Below are 24,807 nucleotides of genomic sequence, written 5' to 3' on the forward strand. Positions count from 1 at the left end.
TCCAGATTTAACCTCTCTATTTCCTCCCTAATTTTTCTTCAAGGACTTCAGTGACCACAAGCAATATGTAGAGTGGCAAATGGTAAAACTGCATGGCTCCTATTTTAACTGACAATTCCTTGTTATCTGTAGACTGGCTTTCAAGCTGCAGTATACGGCTTTAACCCATCTTACATAACTGTTTCATATACCTAATCATTCTAGAATCCCCTACAGTCAGACTCTTCTGAGTTAAATTCCTTCCTGACATGGTACAGAAGGACCCCTTTCTTTTCTGCTTTTTTCAATTCTGATCTTTCCAAAAATCATAGTATTTCTCACCATTTTGCCTCAAAAGGTTCTCCTTGTAGATATGGCAGATAATTGTCACTTTGAATTTTGCCATAATTTTACTCAATATTTGAAGGTTAAATACAATAGGTTCACACGTTTATAGGTATATACTAGGATAATGACCACCAAGGCCTTTATAAGCCTCGTCATGCAATCCTGTTCAGTTGTGTTCCTATGTATCATGGGCATTTACTATGAAGGGGTTGGTTACTCCTTGGCTCTAGGGGATTGTTAGTTTTGAAGTGACACCCGGAACCCATGTGCAAAAAAATGAGAAACGTGGGATGGATGGATGGTTATTTAGGAAGGGTGTGCTAGATGGAGCATTATCATGCCGCTTTCTTCCTTTACATTCAATATGAGACATGGGGGCCAGGCATGGGTTCAATTTCTAATTTCCATTAAATTATTCAAGTTTACGCTTAAACAGGGTTAAGGATGGAGTCGGCTTCACATGGATGGGGAGCCTGCTCCAGAGCATGTAGATCCTCTGAGACCCAACCGTGGATAAATCCAGCATTACCCACACCCAGCCGTGGTTTATTGCTATTATACAATGACATTATTTAAGGCAAAAAAAAACCGTACTTTTCTGAAATAATGTCTTTGTATAATGCTTCCATGCTGCCCTTCCATGTTTTACAGGTATCCTGGGGCTTGTTTTGATGTACTGCACATGTATATGGGACTTGTGTTCCCATGCTTACGCAGTACATCTGTACTGTGCAATGATAGATCTCAGTTGCTTTTTTTTAAAATTTATTTTGAAGAAAAGAAAGAAACCGGGAGAATTTTTACATTCGGGAGAGCCGGGACAGACAAAAATAAAAGGATAATCGGGTAAGTTTCTTTAGTTTTACAGAATGTACCTGATTATCCTCTTATTTTTGTCTGTGCCGTCTCCCTCATTTGTTTCAGGTCTTCTGTTTTCTTTTTTGTTTTAAAAAAAAAAAAGAAAAGTAAAAAAAAATACAAGCTATACTAATGAGAAAAAGTCCGAGCTATTGGACCATTTCCCTTTGGTAAATTCTCAGATTTACAATGGGCACGCTGGTTGGGCTGGCCAATCAGCATGCTCATTTTTGAATATTAATGTCCAGTCATTGTATAATGCACATTCCTATTCATTAGAATGTACATTAACATTTTTGTTCTATCTAACTAATCTGAACTGCTCTGTTATTGCTTACAGTTCTACCTTTTAAGTTTGTGAAATGTTTTGTATTTCATCCTGACTGAGCCTGAAATTGTTCAGTATTGATCAGTATACTATCCTGAGAATTATCTTCCTCTCTGCATAAAGCAAAGTACTTCCGTTACTCTGTGCAAATATAATTCTGACAAACAGATGGGGAAACCACAAATTCTTGCCTGGTTTAACACCCTTGTCCATTATGGATATGGGAAATATTCTGCCATCTTCTGGGTTGTTACTTTAATTACAAGAGCTAAAAACTTAACAAGAAAGCAGAGCTAGGCTACTAAAGATCCTCATGAATCAATCACCTAGTAAATATCTTTGAACCTATGATTCATGATGAATGATGAAAGAGCCAAATCTTCTGACAAAAAAAAATATGAAAGACAATTACTCTGCACAATCACTGCATATTTTTTACCAGGTCAGCCAGTGTGACATAAATTGTAGTTGGCACATTTATTTTTTTTGCATACTTTGCCATCTGGATGAACTTTGTCTGCAGACAAACAAAAGATAACAGTGTTTAAATAAAAGTGCTTCCTGAGTACAGACTGCAGAGTGGTATTTATCTGAAGCAGTAAGGATCTGACTACTGTTTCAAATAAACAGTAGTCAGCACCCCACTCTCAAAAAAATCAGTAGAGATCTGCCTACCATCACAGTCAAAAATAAGCTGAATCAATAATGTCAACTTTGCTGTTAACAGTTTTATCACAAAAAAGGACAACATGCATCTCCAAACACATGAGAATATTAATAACTTTTGCTAATTGATCCTTACAGAAAACATGGCATCATGCTCTTTGCCATTACTCATTTTGGAACAAATTTACTCCTGGCTAACTTCAGTGTTATAAGAAAACATTAAACCTTTAGAAAAGGATTATATATCCTCTAGAAATAAATGAAAAAAATACAAAAAGTAACATGACCAATAGCTCGCTATAAATGCCTTTTATGAACCTAGTTTTTTGTACCTGTATGAATTAGACAGCATTTAGCTGTTTGCTTGCCTCAGGTTTAAAGAAAATCAGAAGTGATCAAGCCTGGTCCATAACAAACATTTCAGCTTTTAAACATTTTAACTTACCCAGAGGGTGTGTTATTACAATATATATTATAGTAGTTAAGGGGTCACAGGGGGTGAAGTACTCTGCATGGAAATTGTGAAGGCTTTACAATTAATTTACCAAGTGTTTCAGATTCAAATGGATCGATTGGAATAGGTTTGACAACTAATGACTTCCATAAAAGTGAATCTAATTTGCATACTTCCATCAAATTAGGCACAGGCAATATGCTTATCAAGTAAATACACTTGTTTAGTGTAAGTGCATATTCTGCATATGACACAAGTTGCGTTTTATGTTGGGTAAGTGCCATAATTTTGGACAGAAGGATGAAAAATGTCAATGCTGATCAGCACACTGAATTGCACATGGAAAAAGAATAAATAAATGGACAAAACAAACTAGAATCATGTCACCATAAGCAGCAGCTTTTAAATTGTTAAATTAGTAGCATTCACTTCAGTATGTATCCTCAAGCATTCCATGCAGTGCTCTCCAGTATGCAATAAACACAAAAAATATTTATAATGGAGACTGGTACTTATCATTAATGAAAATGACACTTGGACATTTGTTTTGTCACACATGCATGCATACTCTACCTGCCATGGATGTGCTGTATATTTGGATGCTGATAATACACATAGGGTCTTTGTCTTGTCTTGGCGGAAGGACTAGGTACAGGATAATATGGACTGTTTAAAGAGAAGGATAAATAAGTACTGCAAGATTTGTTTCATTTGGTCAATTCACAAACAAAATGCAGACAGTGTATTTCAACAGACAGCAGTTAAAAACAAAATATCTAAGAAAATCAAAATTATATTCTAATCTAAATGCAATATCCATGAAGTAGCTAATGTGCCCTGACAGAATTATTGATTTGCCAAATTAAATCCACTTATCTTTCATAATACAGACACCCTTGGAGTTTAGTGACAGTATGTTTGAAAAGTGTTGATCCTCAAATGGTGAAAGTATTTGAGAAAAACTCTTAAGTGATTTTTACTCAGATGATCTGACTTTGAATACTGCCTTAGGTGCCAGACAAACCATCCAAAGGCAAACAGTAGTCAGATGATGACATGAGATCACCCATTCAAAGCAGAGGTAATGATGGAAGCCCTCATTAAAACATGGAATTAACCCATGCTCATGTGGAAAGGGTATCCACGGTGGTCCCAATCAGTGTTGAAAGTGCCAATGTCAGCCATCAGGGGTAGATGTTAGGGCCTAACTGAAAAGCACTGTTGGCAATGGCATTTTCTGGCCAAGGCACAAAACAACTCCATGTCTGCCTGAATGGTAGTCTCATCTGGTTTGCTCTACCACTCTCAGTGAGTACTACTCGGTGAAGGCAAAATGAATGTAGTGAAGAATAATAGGAGAGAGCCCGATGATCAGTTGGCACACAGGGGAAAAAACAAGAAAATTTAAAGAAATTGTTACTTACACAAGCTGTATATTAACAGTCTCATTGTTCTAGAATATGGAAGCATTCATTATGAAATACTGATATAAAAACACTCAATAACAAGAGCTACATAATCTTACAGGCTTCTAAATGAAGGCAATGCTCTTTTTTCCCCACAAATTTAGGTGCCATCATTATGGAACTTATTAACTGCAAATGATTTTTCAGTGTGGTGGCAGACTATGCAGACAGACATCCACATAGACATATGCACTCTCACACATGTACATTCATGTATATATATATATATATATATATATATATATATATAAAATATAAAGATTTAATAATAATAGATATAATATATATATATATATATATATATATATATATATATAGGGCGGCCACGGTGGTGCAGTGGTTAGCATTGCTGCCTCACAGCAAGAGGTTCTCCGGTTCGATCCTCGGCTGGGGTGCCTTCTGTGCGGAGTCTGCATGTCCTCCCTGTGGTCGTGTGGGTTTCCTCCGGGTGCTCCGGTTTCCTCCCACATCCCAAAGACATGCTGCAGGTAGATTGGACACAGTAAATTGGCCCTAGGTGTGCATGTGAGTGTGCCTTCTGTGGAAGGTTGGGCGCCGGGCTGGCAACTCGACACCGTAAAACTCCACTGCCATTCAATGTGCGGACAAAGTGATCCGCTGTGGCGACCCCTAACCGGGAAAAAGCCGAAAGAAGAAGAAGATAATATATATATATATAAAGAAAAATCCCAATAAGGTAAGCTAATTAAATCCCAACGGCAATCAGAATGAAAAATCCCAACCTGGAAGGTAAACGCTGACAGCAAATGATGTAAAAAGTCTTTTATTGCAAAACAGACATGAAGTTTAGATGACCAGTGATGAGCTAGTTTAATTTTTCAGTTGCCACAGACAGTGGTCTGGTTAAAGGACTTCTTCAATTTCACTAATTTCAGATCTATAGCCATGCTATCTCCCTTCCCAAGAATCCTAGAGAAGTGTACACCATCACAATTGCTAACTTTTCTCTACAACCAAAACATACCAACATAATATTTACCCTGCTCTGTTCCTTTTCCTGAGCTCTGTAAATAGCCTTCTAAATGACAGTCTCCCTAATATCAATATTCATCTATCAAAAATGTTTGATGCTGTCACTCTCATCTCCTATACAGACTTTCAAATCCAGCCTTCTCAAGCAGAGAATGTGAAAAAACAACAGGTTCCTCAACATTTCTCCATATCCATGTCTGTGTCACACAATGATTACCCCTTGATCCTTTTCCCTTTATCATATTCATTGATGATATGTCTAATGTACTAACGAAGGGTACCCTTAACAGATGCAGAGATGACTCTAGCATTATCTGCTCTGTCTCCTCTATCTCTGGACTACAAAAAGTGGCCCAGCTTTCCTTTCCAAGTGGTAAGTCCTTGCTTTTAAAGTCCATCTTGTTTTTAAACCCCAACATTTCAAAACCTGAGGCATCCTTGCACCAGCCACTGGGCCATCCAATCAACAGGTGGCACAATCACTGAACTACTACAGCATAGTAACTACTTGGAGTTACTTTTGACAAACAGTTCTAATTTGATGTACACATTCAGCAAGTGATAATTTGATGTACACATTCAGCAAGTGAGCCAGAAAAACTAAACAAAAGTTAGGAATTCTCTGAAGATCCAAGAAAATCCTGCCCAATCAAGCCTGAAAAGCTATTGCCACAGCTATCTCCTATCCCCATTGACATATTCTAGTTCAATTTTTACCAACCTGCGATCAGCCTAACTCACAAAATTTAAAATCATCAAATAACAGGCATCACAAAATTTGTTGCCACCCTTCCAAATAAAACTCACTGCTGTCTAGCCCTCAGACTGCTAAACTTGCTCACCTTTCCCAACTTTCTTAATCTAGGCCAATTAAAAATGACATACAACATCCTCTATCATCCTCTATCATCCTTACCTATGTCCGTCACAAAATGCCTTTCCTTAATGGTGCAGCCCTCCATGATCTTTCCATTCATCTGACAAATTTCTGGCAAAAATACTTCCCCTTTACATTTCTCATGGTGATTCACTCTATGCCTACTACATGGCAAACATGCGGAATTCCCCTCTATATCTCTCTTTGACAAACCGAAAAGCCAAAAATCTTAAAACCCAACTTCAAATCCCTTGTGTGTACCTCATGGCAGTGCCACTGCTTTGAATCACCCGATTAACAAATTAAGAATGCCCCAGTACCTCACAAAAAGACGTAATACTGTATCTTATTGCTTTCTCACTCCTCTGTTCCCCATCTTCTCTCTAGCCATCATTTTACCTATACCACAATTAAACCCTGCCACTAACAGCATGCTAGCATAATACTGGTCATTGGTATAGGTTCATAGGTTCATAGGTAGGTACTAGGCTATTGGCCCTAGGGCCTATATAAACTTAGCCAAAAAGGTACCTTGGCTTTTGCCACCCAACAAAATTATTTTCCTGTGCCCCTGTCGAGCAGAGCCACAGAAGTGATCCCCTGGGTGAATTTCCTATTTCACATCCAATCATCAAGATTTTTCTTGAAGAGTGCTAATGCGGAGCTCTGTTTGACATAGACAGGTAGTCTGTTCCAAAGTATGGGAAGTCTCTGGGACAGGAAGCTATCCCTCCAGCATGTTCTGTTTATTGTGGTGACAAGGTTTAGGTCCCTACAGCGTGTAGCTCGGAGGGATTGGGATTTCATTAAGTGGAGCATGTCCAACAGCTCTGGGTTTGACATAGCTTTGTATGTTAGGCAGAGATCGCCTCTGTGTAGGTGATATGCGACGGAGTAATGCTGCAGTTTTTTAAGATGGTCTGCATAGGGCATCTGTTTGAGGCCAGTAATCCTCTTTGTGAGGTATTTCTGTGGCCTCTCCAGTTGTTGTAAATGTCTTGTGAAGTACATACCAAAAGGGGAGCTGTACTCTATAATGGGTGTAATGAGTGATGAGTAGAGGGGAGCAATGACCTATTTTTTTCTGGATGAGAAATCTTTTGTGATGAGGTGTGCCACACAGAAGGATTTCCTGACCACTGTGGTGATGTTATTATCAAATGAGAGACTACTGTCTACCTGTTTCCCAAGGTCTCTTATCACTCTTTTGGTGTTAAGCAGACTACCACTTATGTGGTAGTTCATGGGTACAGAGTTTTTTCCAAAGGGGATGACAATGCACTTTTTGGCATTGAGCTTCAGGCCATGGCTTTGACACCAGGCATCTGTTCCCTATTCTAGGATGTACACATCGTTAGGAGTTTCGATTATGGCTCCCAGTTTGCACTCATCTGCAAACTTTGTTAGCCAAAGACCTTCTGTGTTAGCCTGTATTTCGGAGAAGTAGACACCAAACAGGAGAGGACCCAGGACTGAACCCTGTGGTACTCCACTTGTCACTGGTCTGAAGTCGGATTTGGAGTCTGCTACTTTCACAGTGTGGGTTCTGTCAGTGAGCCAGTTGGAAACCCATCTTGTGACATAGGGATGTATACCTAGTTTAATGAGTTTATCTGTAATTCCAGAGTGGGGGATGGTATTGAAAGCCCTGACAAGATCTGGATAGGCAGTGTGAACCACCTTACCCTCATCTATGGCTTTGGTGACTGCTTCAAAGAAGTCTATCAGATTTAGGAGACATGATCTGCCTTTTACAAACCCAAACTGGGTAGGATCCAGAGTTTGGAGATTACCAATGTCTTTGTTTATGAGTTCCATGTGATACGTTCCATGGCCTTGCAGACCAGGCTCATCAGGCTAATGGGGATGTAGTCACCGGGGTCCATCAAGGCTCCCCCTTTGTGGAGTGGGATAACCGTTGCGGTGCGCCATTCAGTGGGCACAATGTCTGAGGTGAGGCTATGATTGAACATAGTACTTAGTTGGGGTGCCAGTTGGTTCATGTAGAATGCAGTCTGGGATATTGTCAGGTCCCATGGATGCTGTGTTCTTGGCTTTGGAGAGTGTGTTTTTTACATGTGCAGCCATGATTACAGGAACTTTGCATTCTTCCGGTATAGAGAAGGGCCCTCTAGGGGGTAAAAGGGGGTTAAAGTTAGCACTGAACCTATCTGCCAGGATGTTGGCAATATCAGTTGGTTCTGTATATTTAGTGCCATTGTGCTGTAACTCACAGCAGATATGAGTGTTGAGATTGAGATTCTTGACAGCTGTAGAATGCTTTGTGGTTGTCTTTAGAGTCAGTGGCAATTTTGTTTTCATAATTAGCTTTGGAGGATTTTATGAGGGATCTCAGCTTCTTACTGAGGCTGACCAGGGAGTTCCTCCAGTCATGGGATTTTACTCTGTTTTGCAACAGTTTCTTTCTTCTGTTGTAGAGTTTGTTTATGGCAGAGGACCACCAGATTGGCTTCCTTTTTTTGAAGGATAGCATCTTGGTTCTGTTAGGGATAGCATGATCCATGCATTCGTGTAAGTGCTTATAAAGTGCATTTGTGTAGGATTCAGCATTCGTACCTCTATTGTCCGTCTGCATGGGTGTCATGATGTTTGCCACTTCTGTCTTAAGAAGTGTGGAGTTGGCTTTGGAGAAGTTTTTTATGGTGGTTTCTCTAATGTGGGGTGGGAGCAGGATGTGGATGTCTAGGGTGGTTTGCTTGTGGTCGGATCTGACCAACGAGGAACTGACCTCTGGTGTGGGACACCAGTCACCTATGTTGGTAATGACCAGGTCTAGGATATTGCTGCCCCTGGTGGGGATGTGAATAAGTTGATCCAAGGTGTTGGAATTTATGAATTCCAGAAAACGTTGAGCAAAAGAGTTGGTACATGAGTAGTTTTCCCAGTTAATGGTGGGGTAGTTGAAATTGCCCATTATTAGGGTGTTGGGTCATACCCTAATATTTTCCAGTGTAACAAGAAATGAGGAGTGGGAATCCTGGGGCATGGTGAGGATTGCAGTCTTGCCCAGAGTTAGTTGCACTTGGAGGATCTCGGATGCATTATGCTGTGCATCTAGCCTGGAAGTGTGGATATCCTTAATGAATATGGACACGCCTCCGCCTTTAGTACTTTGGTCCAGATTAGGTGGCCCGAAAGTGTGGTATGAATTATAGCCTGCTAATGCAATGGTGCTCACAGATGTCAGTGTTCTCCTTTTGAAGGAGTGCCTCGAGTGAGTGCATTTTGAGGTTTAGACTTCTAGCATTGAGTAGCATTATCCTCAGATTTTTCTTGCTTTTACCTGTTACGATGATGAATTTGTCATTTGAACCTTGCCTAAAAAAGGCACTATAGGGGTGGCAAGAGCCTTAGCCTGTATCTGGAATATCAAGGACGACAGGTGCAGGCCATCTCTGGTGAACCATCGTGGTCTGTCGATCATGTCATCCCAGGCAGACAAATACTGGATCCCCTTAGAATGACACCAGAAGCTTAGCCAATCGTTGAAGTCAATCATTTTGTCCTTGTACTGTGGTATCATTCTGGGTAATGGCAGGATGCTACTCAGGGCTAGGGTCATACCTGCCTGGGCTACGAGATCGAAGAGCTCCTCCATGTCTCTTTTCATGTAGTCCAGGGAGGTACGTCTCAGGTCATTGACACCAACATGGACAATGACAGAGTCATATCTGTACTTGTTTTGGGGTGACCTGAGTGCATGCATTATGTGGCAGATCCTGGCACCTGACAGGCAGCTGACAGTACCTTTCTCCTTGTTTAGCCTGGTGAGTGGAACATCAGTGTGCCTGACTATAGAGTCACCTATGACTGGAGTGTTGGGTACGTTGTTATGCCTTATGGACTGTGGTTGAGTGGCACACTGAGATTGTGTGAGATATGTGTCTTTTGGGTTATGTTGGGGGGTGGAGTTTGCTTTGGTTTCTGCTTTGGAGGTCCCTGTTGCTTGGGCAGGCTTTTATTGAGAGTATCCGCGAATGTATACACAATTACTGTATGCCTATCATAATTTTTCAATACCTATCTTACAATTTTATCTATATGTTGAACAAATCAAAACTATTATTATTTGTTCAGTATACAAGTTATTTATGTTTTACTTCTATTTTATGTTTACTATATAATCCAAAGGATTAGATACCCAAATAGCTGTCTGTTTTTGTATTTTGATATATTATTACTAAGATTTGATTATTTGGATTAGATATATATATATATATAAGTTTTACTCTAGTTCTGTACTTCCACTGTAATAAAGCTAAAATTGTGTGTGCATGGCTCCACTGTTTGATTACTATTTAACTCTATACTTCTACTGTATATTTATTTATTTATTTAACTGTATATTTAGTATATAATTGTCTACTCAGAGAGCTTTTCTCCACAGGCCTCCACTGAAAAGGGGTTACATTCCCAGTCAGTTTCCCATTAAACAGATGTAAGTAATAAATAACTGTATTCTGCCATCTTAGTCAAAGCTCACAGTGTCCATTGGGCAGGAATCTCACTTCTCTTTCCATCCACAATCAGTGAATTCTGCAAAAGGATCTATCCTTGGACCATTGATATTTCAAAATTCTATCAATTAGAAAAAATATGAAAGAATATCCTTTTGAACTATTCAAGCTAACCTATAACACCAAGCAGTAGTACTAAGAAATATTTGTAAATTAAACACCAAACAGTAGTAAAAAATCTTGCTCCATCAAAATTTCTTCACTTTTGTGAATAAAAACAGCTTCATGTTCCTCTTACCAAAACAAATCTTGTTCTGATTAAAAATAGCTTCACTTCTTATTATCAATGCAACAAATCTTTATTGGGTGAAACATATAAATTGACAGATAAGTTTAGGGTTACTGACTTGCTTCAACGAAAAGGGAATAGAGTTCAGAAGTTTTGTGACACAGAAGGTATATAAAGAATCCAGTGCAGAGTTGTTAGCTTTATTTAGGAGGAAAAGAAACTTGTCTGTGAACTCGGTTGTTTGTTGTGTAGCATAGATCAGTCTTAATAAGGGAAAGGCATTTTTCAAGATGACAGATGAGGTTATGAGTGGTGGTTGCTGTGAGTAAGTCAGATAATGGGGTAATTCAAACAAGTTTAAGGTTTTTAGAGTCAATCAGTGGTGGGTTTGATATGCCATATTGGAAGTGAAGATTGCTATTTTGTTGTCATATTTTTCTAGCATGTGAATTTGTTTAGCTAGTTGTGAGTTTTATTTATTAGTTGTTTTATGCAGTCATCAAATTTCATACTGTTGGCAAAAGTAACTGCCAAAAGTTTGGTGATCTGAAGAAGTAAATGAAAACAGTAATTCTCGGTCAGAGCATTTCTTAAAGCTAAATAACATCAATTTAGATTTTTTGGGGTCTTTAATAGTAGCAGGGAGTTGGAGAGGCATAACTCAGCGATAGAAAGGGATTCCTTCGTTAGTTAATAAAGTTTTGTTAGATTTTTGGCAGTGCAGCTGAGTGTTGAATCATACTGGATTAAAGCTGGCTATTTCTTTGCTGATTGGAGGAAACATATAAATATGTTAACTAGCAAAGGACCAAATATGCACCATTCAGGCACTCCTGTAGATACTGAAAGAAATGGGGATGTGTCATTTTTCCTGCAGTCATTTAACTTAGATAGTTGTTAAACCAGGCTGGTAAAGAATTAGTTAGACCTAATGGGAAGAGTTTTAATAGAAATTTGTCATATCAAAACCCTTTGCCATGTCAAGGTATAGTGCTGACATCATTCTTATTGTGGGTTATAGGGAATGCAAAGCTGTTGTGCTGATGCGAGGGTGGAAACCATGTTCAGAAGGGGATGGTAAACACTTTGCTGTGACATAAGTAGGCAAAAATGTCAGTCAGTTTTAATTGGATATAAGGTGCCCATTGTTTGTGAGTTTTATTTATTGCTTGTTTTATGCAGTAATCAAATTTCAGTGTCATAAAAAATAACTCCTCAAAGCTTGGTGTGGGTCACAAAACTGATTTTGGTATGATCTGTAAAAGTAACAGAAAAAGTTAATTTAATGGTTTAATTATATCTAGTTGGGATTTTTTTCATTTGATGTCGAATTTAGCCAATTTTCATAGGTATTTGGATACATTTGGATACAAGCAATGAAATAAGTACATTTCTCCAGGACTTTTGATAACAGTGGTAAAATAACAATGGGTCTGTATTTGGAGATGACAGTAAATGGGATACATTTAATTAGAGGCAATATGTAAGCTTGTTTACAGTTTTCTGGGGCATAACTTTTTATGATCGAGCAATTAGTTAGGTTTGAGAAGTTTCATTAACTGTTTAGTTGTTCTGGACAGCCAGGTAGGAGGACTGAGTTAAACGTTTTTAGTGCATAGAGCAATATGAGTGTTTAGGATACTTAGAAATGCATTATTGAATAGTGCTGTGGCATCATCTAGTGGAAGACTTCCTAAGGCATTACAGTCAATAGATTCAAAGCTAGTAACAAATGCTTGTTTTTGAAAACAATGAGATTATGCACTTGGTTGTATTGGTAGTGAATTAGACAGTGTTAAGCTAATTATATATATAGGAAGATGGTCAATTAAGGAGACAGGGAGAAAAGCAGATGAGAGACTTTTTTCTCGGACATTTTTGAGTATCCAGTCAGTACTTGTATTTGTATTACTGGCTTATTTATAATTAGTTGGGATGGAAAATTAATATAATTTTTGGAAGAGTCAGTAGCTATAGTTTTCCAATTGACATTTAGGTGTATAAGCATTATTGCTTCATGAAAGCTGTTAGTTGTGGAACAACAGAAAAATTTCTCTGCAATGTTGATGCTTCCTGGAGGTGATATAGGTTGCTATTATGCAAAGGCTTTTGCACTTGTTCTTCAGTGACGTTACGAGGGTTTTGGTGTTTTTGAGTACTGGGGATGAATCATGAAAGAGTGAGGTAGAGATTACTTTTATAGATTACAGCTACTTCATTTGCAGTTTTGCTTTTTCTGTCTTGCTTAAGTATCTTATATCCCAGTGGCAGAATTTCTTTATCCAATGTATATCGTTTTGACCAAATTTTGGTTGATGCTAAGATGTCAAGGACCTGAAGGTAAATCCAAGTATAAAATTTAAGAATATTGTTTTGAATGCTGTGTAGGTTTAAGTTTAACAGTTGTAGGTTGTAGGCTGGAGGGCTTAGTAGGGTGGGCTTTGCTGAAGGGTCTGAGTTGTTTGGTATAGACAACATTCTTGATGAGATTGCCCAGATCCTTAATCTGGATGATATCCCCACAATGTTGAAGTGAATAGGGGAAAATGAGGTGCGGATGGAGTTATTTGATTTTTGTTGACTGACTTTGAGGAGTATATAGTTTTGGAAATATTTATTAGATTTAAATAGGTAAATATGGGATCTTATTTCAAGGTAGAGTGTGAGAATGAAGGGACAGTGTGTTTGATTGTTGATTATGGTTTGCGAGTCAGGGCATGGCAGATATAGTTGATGGTGTTCTTGATGAAAAGTTGTGATATGAGTTAATAGAAGGAGGGTATGCTAGAAAAATTAACTGAAAGAGGAACACAATGGAACACTACTGGAAGAGAGAAATGAGTGCAGCAAAAAACAGGATAGTGATATGTGGGAGAAGGGAATGGGTAGAGTTAATGAGACAGAGTGAAGGAGGAGGTGATCTACGGCGAGAAAGGAAAGAGGCTCAAGAGGTGTACAAAGGATATATGGTCATAGCTGATTGGATGTGAGGACTTTGGCATTTCTACAGTAGCAAAAAGATTAGGAGTTGGAAACTGACTAAGAGTGTGCTAGGAAAGAGGTAGGAGAGTCAGGCAGTAATACTGGGAGAAGATTATGAGTGCCAGCTGAAATAGGAGGAGTGGTGAGGTGTGATAAGCAGACTTCTGGTAGTGCTGACGAGTGTGAAATGTAAAGGAGTAGGAGGTGAGGATGGATGAGAATTAGAGGTAGGGTAGGGGAGTGGAGAGAGCATGAACATAGCAAGGGTGAATGTAGCAAGCGGAATCAATGAGGTCGATCAAGGTGTCCTATGCACAATCAATTAAAAATACTCAGGCATATCAGTTATCTCTATTCTAGGTGGCAGCAGCCTAGTTTACTGATAACAGAGAGTGCAGTGGTTACCAGTGTCTTTCAAATGTGTAACTTCCTTTGGAAGAAAGAGTGGGAGGAGTGGAAAAGAAGAGGCTAAGTTCTAGTCTGTATAGGTAGAAATAGGTGGACTATAGAAACAGGAGAGGTGGTTATCAGAAAGTGCAGCTCTATGTGTTTGAGTTTAACTGCCTAAATTTAATAGGCAGCTAGATTTTTAACTTACTAAATAGCACAAACATATATGGTACGGGTCTATATTATATCATCGAATGCTTAAAAAAGCGAATGCTGATTGATCGACCTAATTTAAGCGAAAGCTTACAATCTCGAACTGTCAGATCAGTGATTTTTTTTCCCAGGGAAAAAATCTCTGATCCAAAACACATACACACAACACAAGCACACCAAACAGACAGAAATCCACACACATACACCTAAAATCTGATACCTAACCCTACACTAAACTATGCACACACCACTAACTACCCACTTACCTTAACCCAAACCCTAACCCTAAGGTCCGTCACTATCGCACACTCACCTCACCCGCTCCCTAACCCTAACTCACCTAAATCACCCTAACACTCACATCCACACAATCGAACACTTACCTGAATCCGACCGGTAACTTTCCACCATAACACTGAAAATACAGAAGCAACAGAAACGGACAACCGAATTCTTTCCCTAGGAAAAAGTTTGAGTTTCTGCTGCTTCGATATTTTGCAGTTTTGCAAAAATAAGTTCGATCAATCAGCGTTCTCTTTTTTAAGCATTCGAGGATATAATATAGACCCTATGGTACACTATGTGTTGGCCTATGGCTACGCTTAAACTCTTGGACATGATGAATTAAATGCCTGCAGTCACAGTGGGTGGAGACTGTGGGAGATATGGTGATGCTGAGATCTAGCAGGCAGTTTAAAAGAGGGGATTTAAGGCCACTGTAAGAAAGCAGAAACACTGGAAATTACTAAGTGGTTAAGTAAAAGAAGGAAAGTGAAATAAAGGCAGCAATAAGTAGGATCAGCGTACTCAGGTCTGGCACCAAAGCTGTTCAACTACAACAATCTTCAGCACTTAGATTTCCATCTATGTGTCTGTTGCACTTTTTATTACTTATCCCAGCACTTAAAATGTTTTCTTGCAGGAATAGGGAAAGCCACAAAATTAAGATTTTTTTCTACTGCATAACTGAGGAGTGGAACAAGCAAAATTTGCCCATAGCTTCCTACAACCCTCTCACTTTTTTGTCCTTGTGAAAAGCATGGACCTCATTCATTTTACTTTCAGATATTGTACTGTGTTCTAGTCTCTCACAAGCACTGCCATGTCAAGACTAAATGGATCTGATAGCAATACCATTAACACTTCAAAGTCTTGAAAACAACTGAAAACATTGTCAAAGCAATCTACTAAAGTATTTAGCATTTATGTGTGCTTTCATGGATTACATTCTTCAAATATTTCATCAGAGTACAGTAAATATGTCTCATATAGCTTAGAAGCAGTTATGAAATAACTTTAATTGCCTGGAGATAAATTACAGTTGTATTATGAGAGTTTTCTCATTACTAGATCAGACAGATAGTGATTTCTTCCCTGAATTAATACATTTATTTCACTAAGAAGGTATTTGATGTCTGTCACAAAAGACAGTTCAAGAAGAAACCATGCATTATTATCCAGCTCCTGATGTAAAATCGAAGTCTGAGCTACAGGTTGTTTGATAGAGGGCAAAAGAGTAAGGGAGAATCAATGTATACACCCCCTGAGCAATCAGCACATCTCCATATGCAGAAACAGATCTCCATAACTTGGATCAGCCTCTTCCAAACGTTTAACAAAATGAGGATGATACAAATTCCTGAATGGATGAAATTCAATTTATGAAATTCTTTTTCCATTAATCACATTGTTTAGTTTAACACAGATAATCTCTTGAAGACGTACGCAATACAAGATAATCTCTTGAAGAAGTATGCAATACATACTGATTAAATTTGATAGTCCTTCTTCAACAATGCAAAAAATCCTTGTTATGTTTGCATCATTAGTGGACAATGTGATTAGTGATAGAGACCAATATCCTTAGTGATAAGCCCATTCATTCAAAGAATTCACTTATTTATTAAATTATTTACACTTAGTTTTTTTTTTTTTCCAAATATCTTTATTGAAATATTACTTACACTTTGTTGACCAGACTAGAATAAATTATATTTGCATCACAGGATTTCTGTAATTGCTGATCATGCAGTAATGATTTCTGTCTTTACTAAATTGTCACATATAGATTGTTTCCCAGCATGAAAAAATTGATGTTAAAAAGGTATTTTATAAAAGAAGATACCAATTCCATCAAAAGTAACTAACCTTCAGCTCCTCTATGGTTGGCCAGCAATCTCAATAAGTCAAATGTTGCATTCATTTTATCATTAACATAATGATCCCAAATGTAAAGCTGAGCAGCATTTGTTATATCTCTTCATTCGTTCAGGGCTATACCCTTTGAAGTACTTTAATCACCTTTTTGTGAACATTTATTCTGTAAGTCGTCTGTAAATCAATACTATATGGTTCACCTGTTCAGCTGTAGTTCTATGTCACACCTGATTATCTCTTCCTTCATTTTAAAGCTATGAAGAAGCCTCCTGCTGTATCAGAAAAGCATTGGATTACATATCCCCCATTAGCAAATGTTTGACATACTTTGCAGTGGCCATGTAGTGCAATAACCATCTAAAGTCCCAGAAACAGGTTAATTTATTGCAGCTCTCAGATTTTCTTTTTTTTTTCTCATAAGATCACATAGATGAAGTTTGTGTGTGGTATAATGGTTATAGTGTTTATCTTGCAGACACAAGATACAGTGTTTGACCACCATCTTTGGTCATTGTCTGGCTATTAGCTAGGCATGCAAGAGTCTGCTGACAGATTACCTGGTCTTTACTAATGTCAAAACCCTTTAACTGATCTTACTGAGATCTTATCAAGAATGGATGAGAAGTTTTGTTTATTTTTTTTTTCTTTTGTATTTTGAGATTTGAGAGTATCGCTGTACATAATAAGTGAAGGGCATTCACCATGTCCCTAATGGCAACAGCCTCCAGTCCTGGCTATCTTTTACAACTTTGACTTCATGAATCATTCCTTCTCCTCTCTTCTTCATTTCTTTCTCTTTTTCAGGACTCTGAGACAAACATATTAACTGAGTCAGTTTTACTAATAATCTTTCTATAACTTTCAATTAATGCCTTTTTCTGAAAAAAAAAAAACATGAAAACACATGCTCTGCAATAACTTACCTATTCAAATCCACATCCACTTGCTCTTGTATCTAACAAATAACATAATGTTATTGAACTGCAAACAATGGTGCCAACAAAATCCCCAAGAAAATGGCTGTATTAAATGGAAACCCTGTATGAGAAATAAGAGCAATGTTTCATCTAACTCCAAAATATGTTTTTGTTGAGAAGCAGCCCTTTGATATGGGTGTGAATCTGCAAAACTTTAAAGATTTTGCTTCTATTCATGCTTTCCATTCAGTTACACAAAATTGCCTATTCTTCACATAACACTATTTTATTATAACTGTAATGTGTGTCAAGGAGACAGACATCTGACCAGCAAGTTCTGCTTCTAAAAATCAAACCATAAAAATGAACCCTGTTGTTCTCTGCTTAGTTGTTTATTTGGTGTTTCTCTCCATATAAATACTGTTTCAGGTTTGATTACAATAAAACTTTCAGTATGCTAAGTCTTAGCTAATATATTTTGACAATCCTGTAATTAGATTGCTTTTCTTTCCTGTTGTCTAACCTACACATTTTTTTGGGTTACCTGCATAATAGCACATTAACCACCATGTACGTTACCCTTTGTGGACCACTTAACTTTCTTATGATAACTGTAATTATCTTTCAATTACCATTATGATTTTAAACAAATTGCCATTACAGTTTTAAACAAATGGCATCCTTAATGTAGTTACTGAATATACTATAGGTCATCTCAAGGGCCTGCATGTGTCAAACAAATCACAATACAAAGCTACTGCATGTTCTTATTTGTGAGTCTACCACAAAAAAATAATAATGTTCTGTTTGTGCTTTAAATCAAAACTCCCGAGACTTGCTTAAAATATTTGCTATAATAATTTTCAAAGAGAAATGACAAGATACAGAAAATGGAAACTCAAATTCATCCATATATGTAATGAGGAAGTTAAGACAGAGTCAACTATCAGTCAGCACACTTTTTTATCAAATAAATATTAATGCTGCTTTATTACTGCATTTTTGGATTAGTAATTAACACGACACTGCATTGGTCTAGTTATTGATTCAAAAGATAAATTACATTGTTTAAAAATGATATATTTGCACAGATTTAGTAGAAGTTAGTTCTATACATCTTTGCATTAGAAGATATATTCAGGATTACCTACTGCAAAGTTAATATTCTTCTGAAAATAATTTTTCAACTATTTTTAGTTGAATTTCCACATGCAAGGGTGCATGTTTCTGATTATTTATTTAATTGTCAAAGTGCTTTAGATACTTTTAAGTAGACTATTTCATTATTCAGCTGTAAAACTTTGCGGCTGGCAGAATATTTAAGAACATAAATGCAATGATATTTAACTGGTGAAATACAATTATTGGTATTTATCTAGACTGCTGTTTCTTCAGTTATCATAACTTTTAAGGCCTGGCTAGGTTATTTAAAGAGAATTCACTAATGCGGTCGTAAAGTGCCGGAGTGATCTGGCTTTTGTGGCAGTGCGATAACATTGTAAAAGAGATAGTGACAGTGAAAAGGCATTGTTTCCCCCTTCTGGTGATCATTGTGTTTGTTGTTGTTGTGTCTTTCGGCTTTTCCCGGTTTGGGGTCGCCACAGCGGAACTCCAGTCTGCTAATGATTGGCAGTAGATTTTTACATGCCGATTTGCCAGCCCTGATGCACAACCTTCAACGAAGGTACGCCCATTCACGCATGTCTCCACACAGAAGATGCTCTAGCTGAGAATCGAACAGGACAACGTCATACTGTGAGGCGACAACGCTACCGCAGCACCACCACCTGTGAAACCTTTCAAAAGTTGTTGGTAAGATAGGAAAACAAGGCACTGAGATGAGTACAGAGGATGGAATCCAGGAAAATATGAGATCATATCTCTGCTCTTCAACCATACAGTGTACAGCTTTTCTAGGCTTGGCAGATGTTGCCCATTGCAGCAGTATATTATCGTTAGGCCATCACTATCACTAACAATATACCACGATGAAGGGTTGTAATAAATATGTTTATCAGATTCATAACATAGAAATTTGAAAATACATTTCATCTACTTCAAGTATTTATCACAGTCCTTCACATGTCATAAGGCACTCAGATAAGATAAACAAACTACCACATCCCTTATTGCTAGCAAAAAGGTTGTGTTTCAGATTAAAAAATATAAATTCAGACCCAACAGAAACATATTTACCCTTTTAAATTAAACTTCTTGAAAATATGAAAAAAGGTAACATAAACTAATAAAAGAGCAACTATAGCCCTTCATTTTTACAGCCAAACAGACACAGTTCTTAAATAACTAAGTTTAATAGTACTGACTCAAACCATAAAATCTGAAATAATCCTTACTGTTCTATTACAATAATACTAACAATTTAACTGATACTATGAAAAAGGTTAAAAATCACCACAGCAATGGAGGAGAAATCCACTCATACAACCAATGGAAATATAACATTCAGCCTTTTAACTATACCACTAGTACCAGTGATGTTATTATTGAAACCTAATGAAAAAAAAGGTCAAATAGTAATTCACAATAGAAAAACAGTATGTGGGATCTAGAAAGTGTGATACTTGAAATATCTATTACTATAAGGCTAATGGACTTGTATTTCTGGTTTGGGCTTCATCAATTATCATGCACATTACTACCTAATCATGCAGTACCAGACACAGCACTTGCTACACTCAAGCTCCATGATATTCCACATGTGTTTATTGTTTAGTTATTTATTGATTGACTGACTGATTGAATTAATGTAATAAAATATAGTAAAAGGGTATGATAAAAGGGGTCTACTTTTAATGATCGACTCTCACATAAATGACTTTCAAATAAGCAAGATGAGAATAATGAAACGTCTGAAGCCCGAACAACGATTTTCACAATGGTACAAAAATACATGGCTGACTGTTAATGAAACTCATGCCAAGGTAAGTAAAACCTATCACCCCCCAACTAAATATACCAGGTCTGAGATCTCACTACAGTGGAGAACAGGGCATGTCAGCCAAGTGTTTATTTACTCTACTAAACAGTCACCATTCGGGTTTCTGAAGTTTCGTTATTTTTGTCTCGTTTATGTGAAAGTTGGTTATGTGAAAGTCGATCATTAGAAGTAGACTTGATAAAAGACATTGTTACTCAACTGCATATGTTATTACCACTATACCAGTGTCATCATCTCCACCCCGAAGTAAGGGGATGTAGTGCAGTGGCAAGGAGCATGCTTTGCATGTATGAGGTCATGCGTCAATCCACAACATCGCCATAACAATTTGTTTTGTGCTGGAGATTGGCATAATGGTTAATGTGGTTTACCTCACAGATAAGAGTTACAGGGTTTTATTCTCACTAAGGGAAATTAGTTAGGTTAAAATGGTCCAAAAGGGCAGCTAGCCTAGTATTACTTATGAACCTATGAATCATATAATGTAGCACCGTTCTAGCAGCATTGTCATTAATTTAGAATCGCCTTTGTGTGTAGAATTGAATACTTGCAGTAACAGCAGCAGTGTTCATCATAGTCCGATTTGTTGTAGTAATATTTAAATATTCTGTTAACAGGCAAACTAAATCAAGAACATTTGTACAATAAAAACAAAAAATACAAAATGATGATAGAACAGACACTTTTTATGTGTAAGCAATAAAAAAACCCGATAAAATTAGACTTTCTCACATATAATAAACACAATCATCATCATCACTGTTTTTTTCTTATATTTGTAAATGAGGTCAGTGTGTCATGTCAACATTTACAACCTTTCTTGATTTACAGCCACGTTTCTACATTATTTGACAGTCGTGTCAGCTGCAAGAGGGTTTCAGTCATGTATTCCATGTTTGGCTAGATATCCTAGTCTCTTCTTCCTTTCCCTTCCAAATCTGCTTTACAAGCCATCGTCTACATTGGTGTACTTGTGGCAGAAGCACCAGTATCTCCTTTACTTGATCCTGCCTGCAATTGTGGCTACTGTGGTGTCCACTCTAGTGTCATTGTTTTTTCTGTCCCACCATGTATAACTTACTACTCATCCTGTTCACATCGTCCGCATCACTACAAGCTTCCTCAGCCACATTGACTGTCTGGGTTTCTTTACCATATGAGCTACTTATCATGGCACTGTTTTGTATCAGCTCCTTTGACGTTCTTCTGTTGCACCCATCTCCAAAACCTTGCATAACTAGGCTGCTTTACTCTGATTCCACTTTGACCTCCTCATTCAGATTTCACTTCTCAGCCACACCTCCCAGGTATAATAACGTTTCCCTTCTCTCTTAATTTTCATCACCTTCTTATCCTCCCCATTTACTGCTACGACTACTCTTTTGCCCGTACTTAGTTTCATGCCAAGTACCTAACTTTCTCATTTCAGTGCCCTGTTGTTTGCTGAAGTTTCAGTTCAGAGTTTGCTTATAGTGCCACATTGCATGTTTCAGCTTTAAGGAAATGTCTCTTGTGACTTGTTTGCTGATGTAGCCCTTTACTAATATTAACAGAGGTCACCTCAGTGTTGAAATCTGCTATATACCCACACCCATAGGAACCCCTGTATTTCTGAGTCCAAACCCTGTTTCTAATAGTGTCAGTGGGTTCTTGCACATATTCTCTGTATTCCACCACTGAGTCTGTGACATTAATCCATTGTAGACAGTCCACTAATGCCTCATAGTACACAGTAGCTACCATTTCATTAAATGCAGGCTGAGAGGAAGCAATAATCTAGTTCATTTTAACATTCCTCATTACAACTTTAAGAGGTAGCGTTTCATGTGTGAAGGCTTGCATTCCTTTCTGGAGTAGGAGGGAACACGTCAAAGCAGAATATTTGGTATATGGTACTTTGGAAAACTGCTGTTTATAATGAAACTCTACTTTTGCTCACATTGTAGCAATCTGATGTACTTGCAGTAAACAGTTTCTGAAATCAGCTCTTTGGTTTTAAGTAGAGGTTTATTTAGAAGGATAAAAAAATTACTTTATAAAAAAAAAAAAAAAAGAATGAAAACGATGGCATGAGACACTGACTGTGTTCTTTAGCAAAACAAGCCACAGATATCAATACCAGACAACTTTATAGCTAAATGTTTTAGTTTATTGCAAAAAAAATCAGTATACCAGAAATGATATGCACTTTATAAACATACAAAAATGGTAGCTTTATGGCTATCAGGTCCTTTTTCATTCAAACTATCCCAGATTACAGTTGATCTCTCACAGACAGAAATAAAAAGCAGCTTACCCAGAGAGGCTTCATATATTGAATTGAGAGTATCTCTTGATATCTTAAAGGTATACCTTGAAAAAGAGTCAACTTTACATGCATAATACGGTGTTTACAATACAAATAATTTACTTGCTAAATGCATGAAGTCTTACACGCACTCTTAAAGAAAATATTGCACAGACATGACAATTTATGGTAACAGTAGTTTAGCTTGACAGTCTTTTTGCTTCATAAGTGTTGATTTAGAAACAACAAAAAAGTTCTCATTTGCACTTAAATCACCTGAGCCCTTTAATGCAATCATTCACTCAAGTTCCTGTAGCACAATATTTGAATAATTTATGCTTCTCGAAACAAACATTTAAAACATGTAACAAATGAAATGCAACTGATAAAATACACCAAGCCCTCAGTGCTGCAATCAGCATACATATTCAATAATACTTCTTTTTAGATTGAGGATGTGGAAAAACATGCAGGATACTGATGTGCTTATAATTGAAGCGGCCACTTTTTTATCTGCCACTGAGAGTCACAAGTTTATCTTGTTCATATTGAAAAATTCCTTAACATTTTGACTCCACCGTGTAAAATGTGTTCTACAGGTAATAAAGGCCTTAGATTACTGATCAGAAAATGCAATATTCTAGTTATTTCTAAAAACAGCATCAGTCTTGTTATACACATTTCTGCATATCATAATGAAGCTGTGGATATTTTTATTTGTTCTGCCTATGTCAAATGCCCATTGAAGTGTACGCTGAGCTTTTTTGCAAGCTATTTGTCCTTGGTGAACAGGGGGACTTTGTATCCAAATGCAGACTTCAGACTATACATGTTCTAACTATTTTTTTAATACTTTTTCCATGGTATCCCCTGGCTATAAAGAATTGTGTTTCACAAACTAAGCTTCTATAGACTGTACTGTCATACCCTGACTGCATGGAATATTTCTTTTTGTCTTAGAATTATGACAACTATAGGCATTGCTGTAAATCTTCTTGGTCAGGACAATGTTGATTTATAGTGATACTCAGGGTGGTACTTATATCAGTTCTGCCCCATTTTTTTTTTGTGGCACTGCATAAGGTATATTATCATATTCCACAGAATGGCTTGTGGGACTTTTTACATTACAGGGTCTAATGAAGTACACAAATATTTATATAAACCAGAAAACTAAATTTTCATTGAACATTATTTAGTGTGAATTTTTTTTACTGAATAGTATATATATTTATATATTGTTATACATAGCAATATATTTAATAAATTATTTGGAATTTTATTCCTTGATTTGTTGACTGTTTTCTCCACAGGGTATTGTTGTTTTACTTTTGGTAAAATTAAAAAAAAAATATATATATATATATATATATATATATATATATATATACATATATACATATATATATATATATATATATATATATTATACACACACACACACACACACACACACACACACACACATATATATATATATATATATATATATATATATATATATATATATATGTATATATGGGTCTACTTTACATGGTCGACTTTTCACAAAATCGACTTTCATATGGCAGAGACCATATGATCGACTTTTGAAAAGCTGACCATGGGGAACTGCTATCTCCGTACAGTGCGGAATGAGAAAATTTCCCTCTTCCACACTGCAGTGCGATCTCGGAGTTGGTATATTTAAGTTACGAGGGGGTGCAGGGGGCTAGCCCCCCTCCTAACAGTTTTCAGTTAAGTGTTCATTGCATTTTTTTGTGTTTATTTTACATGGGCATCTTTTTGAAAGTTGATCATCTGGTCTCGGCTATATGAAAGTCGACTTTGTGAAAAGTAGACCATGTAAAGTAGACCCTATATGGGTCTATTACCTATATATGGGTCTATTTCACTTGACCTAAATTTCATTTGACTGACACCCATTTGACCTAAATTTCATTTGAGTGAAACTCATTTGACTGACAACCATTTCACCGACAGCTTACAATGCTGAATCACAGCATACTAAATCTTAAACCATACACAAGCACACTTAGAACCCCAATAATTAACTCTTTCCAGAACTTAAATACTACTTATTAACCCTCTTAACAGAAACGGAATAATGTACAACCAAACTAGGTGGGGGGCTATGACCCCCAAAGTGGGGGGCTGTGACCCCAC

General features: G+C 37.2%; 1 protein-coding gene across 2 annotated transcripts in view; it reads right to left on the minus strand.

Moving 5' to 3' along the window:
* Nucleotides 1-24,807, minus strand: part of AJAP1 (adherens junctions associated protein 1) — a 1,259,307-nt gene that overhangs the window by 83,869 nt on the left and 1,150,631 nt on the right. Inside the window, exon 5 of one of the 2 annotated variants that reach the window (XM_044062794.1) lies at nucleotides 3,207-3,299. In XM_044062794.1, coding sequence (XP_043918729.1) covers nucleotides 3,207-3,299 — 93 coding nt within the window. Of the gene's footprint in view, nucleotides 1-3,206; nucleotides 3,300-24,807 lie in introns of those variants that run through there. The other variant, XR_006363642.1, reaches the window with a different exon arrangement.

Source organism: Protopterus annectens, chromosome 2.part1 (genome assembly GCF_019279795.1).
Source record: "Protopterus annectens isolate FY-2018-M chromosome 2.part1, PAN1.0, whole genome shotgun sequence".
NCBI lineage: Eukaryota > Metazoa > Chordata > Ceratodontiformes > Protopteridae > Protopterus > Protopterus annectens.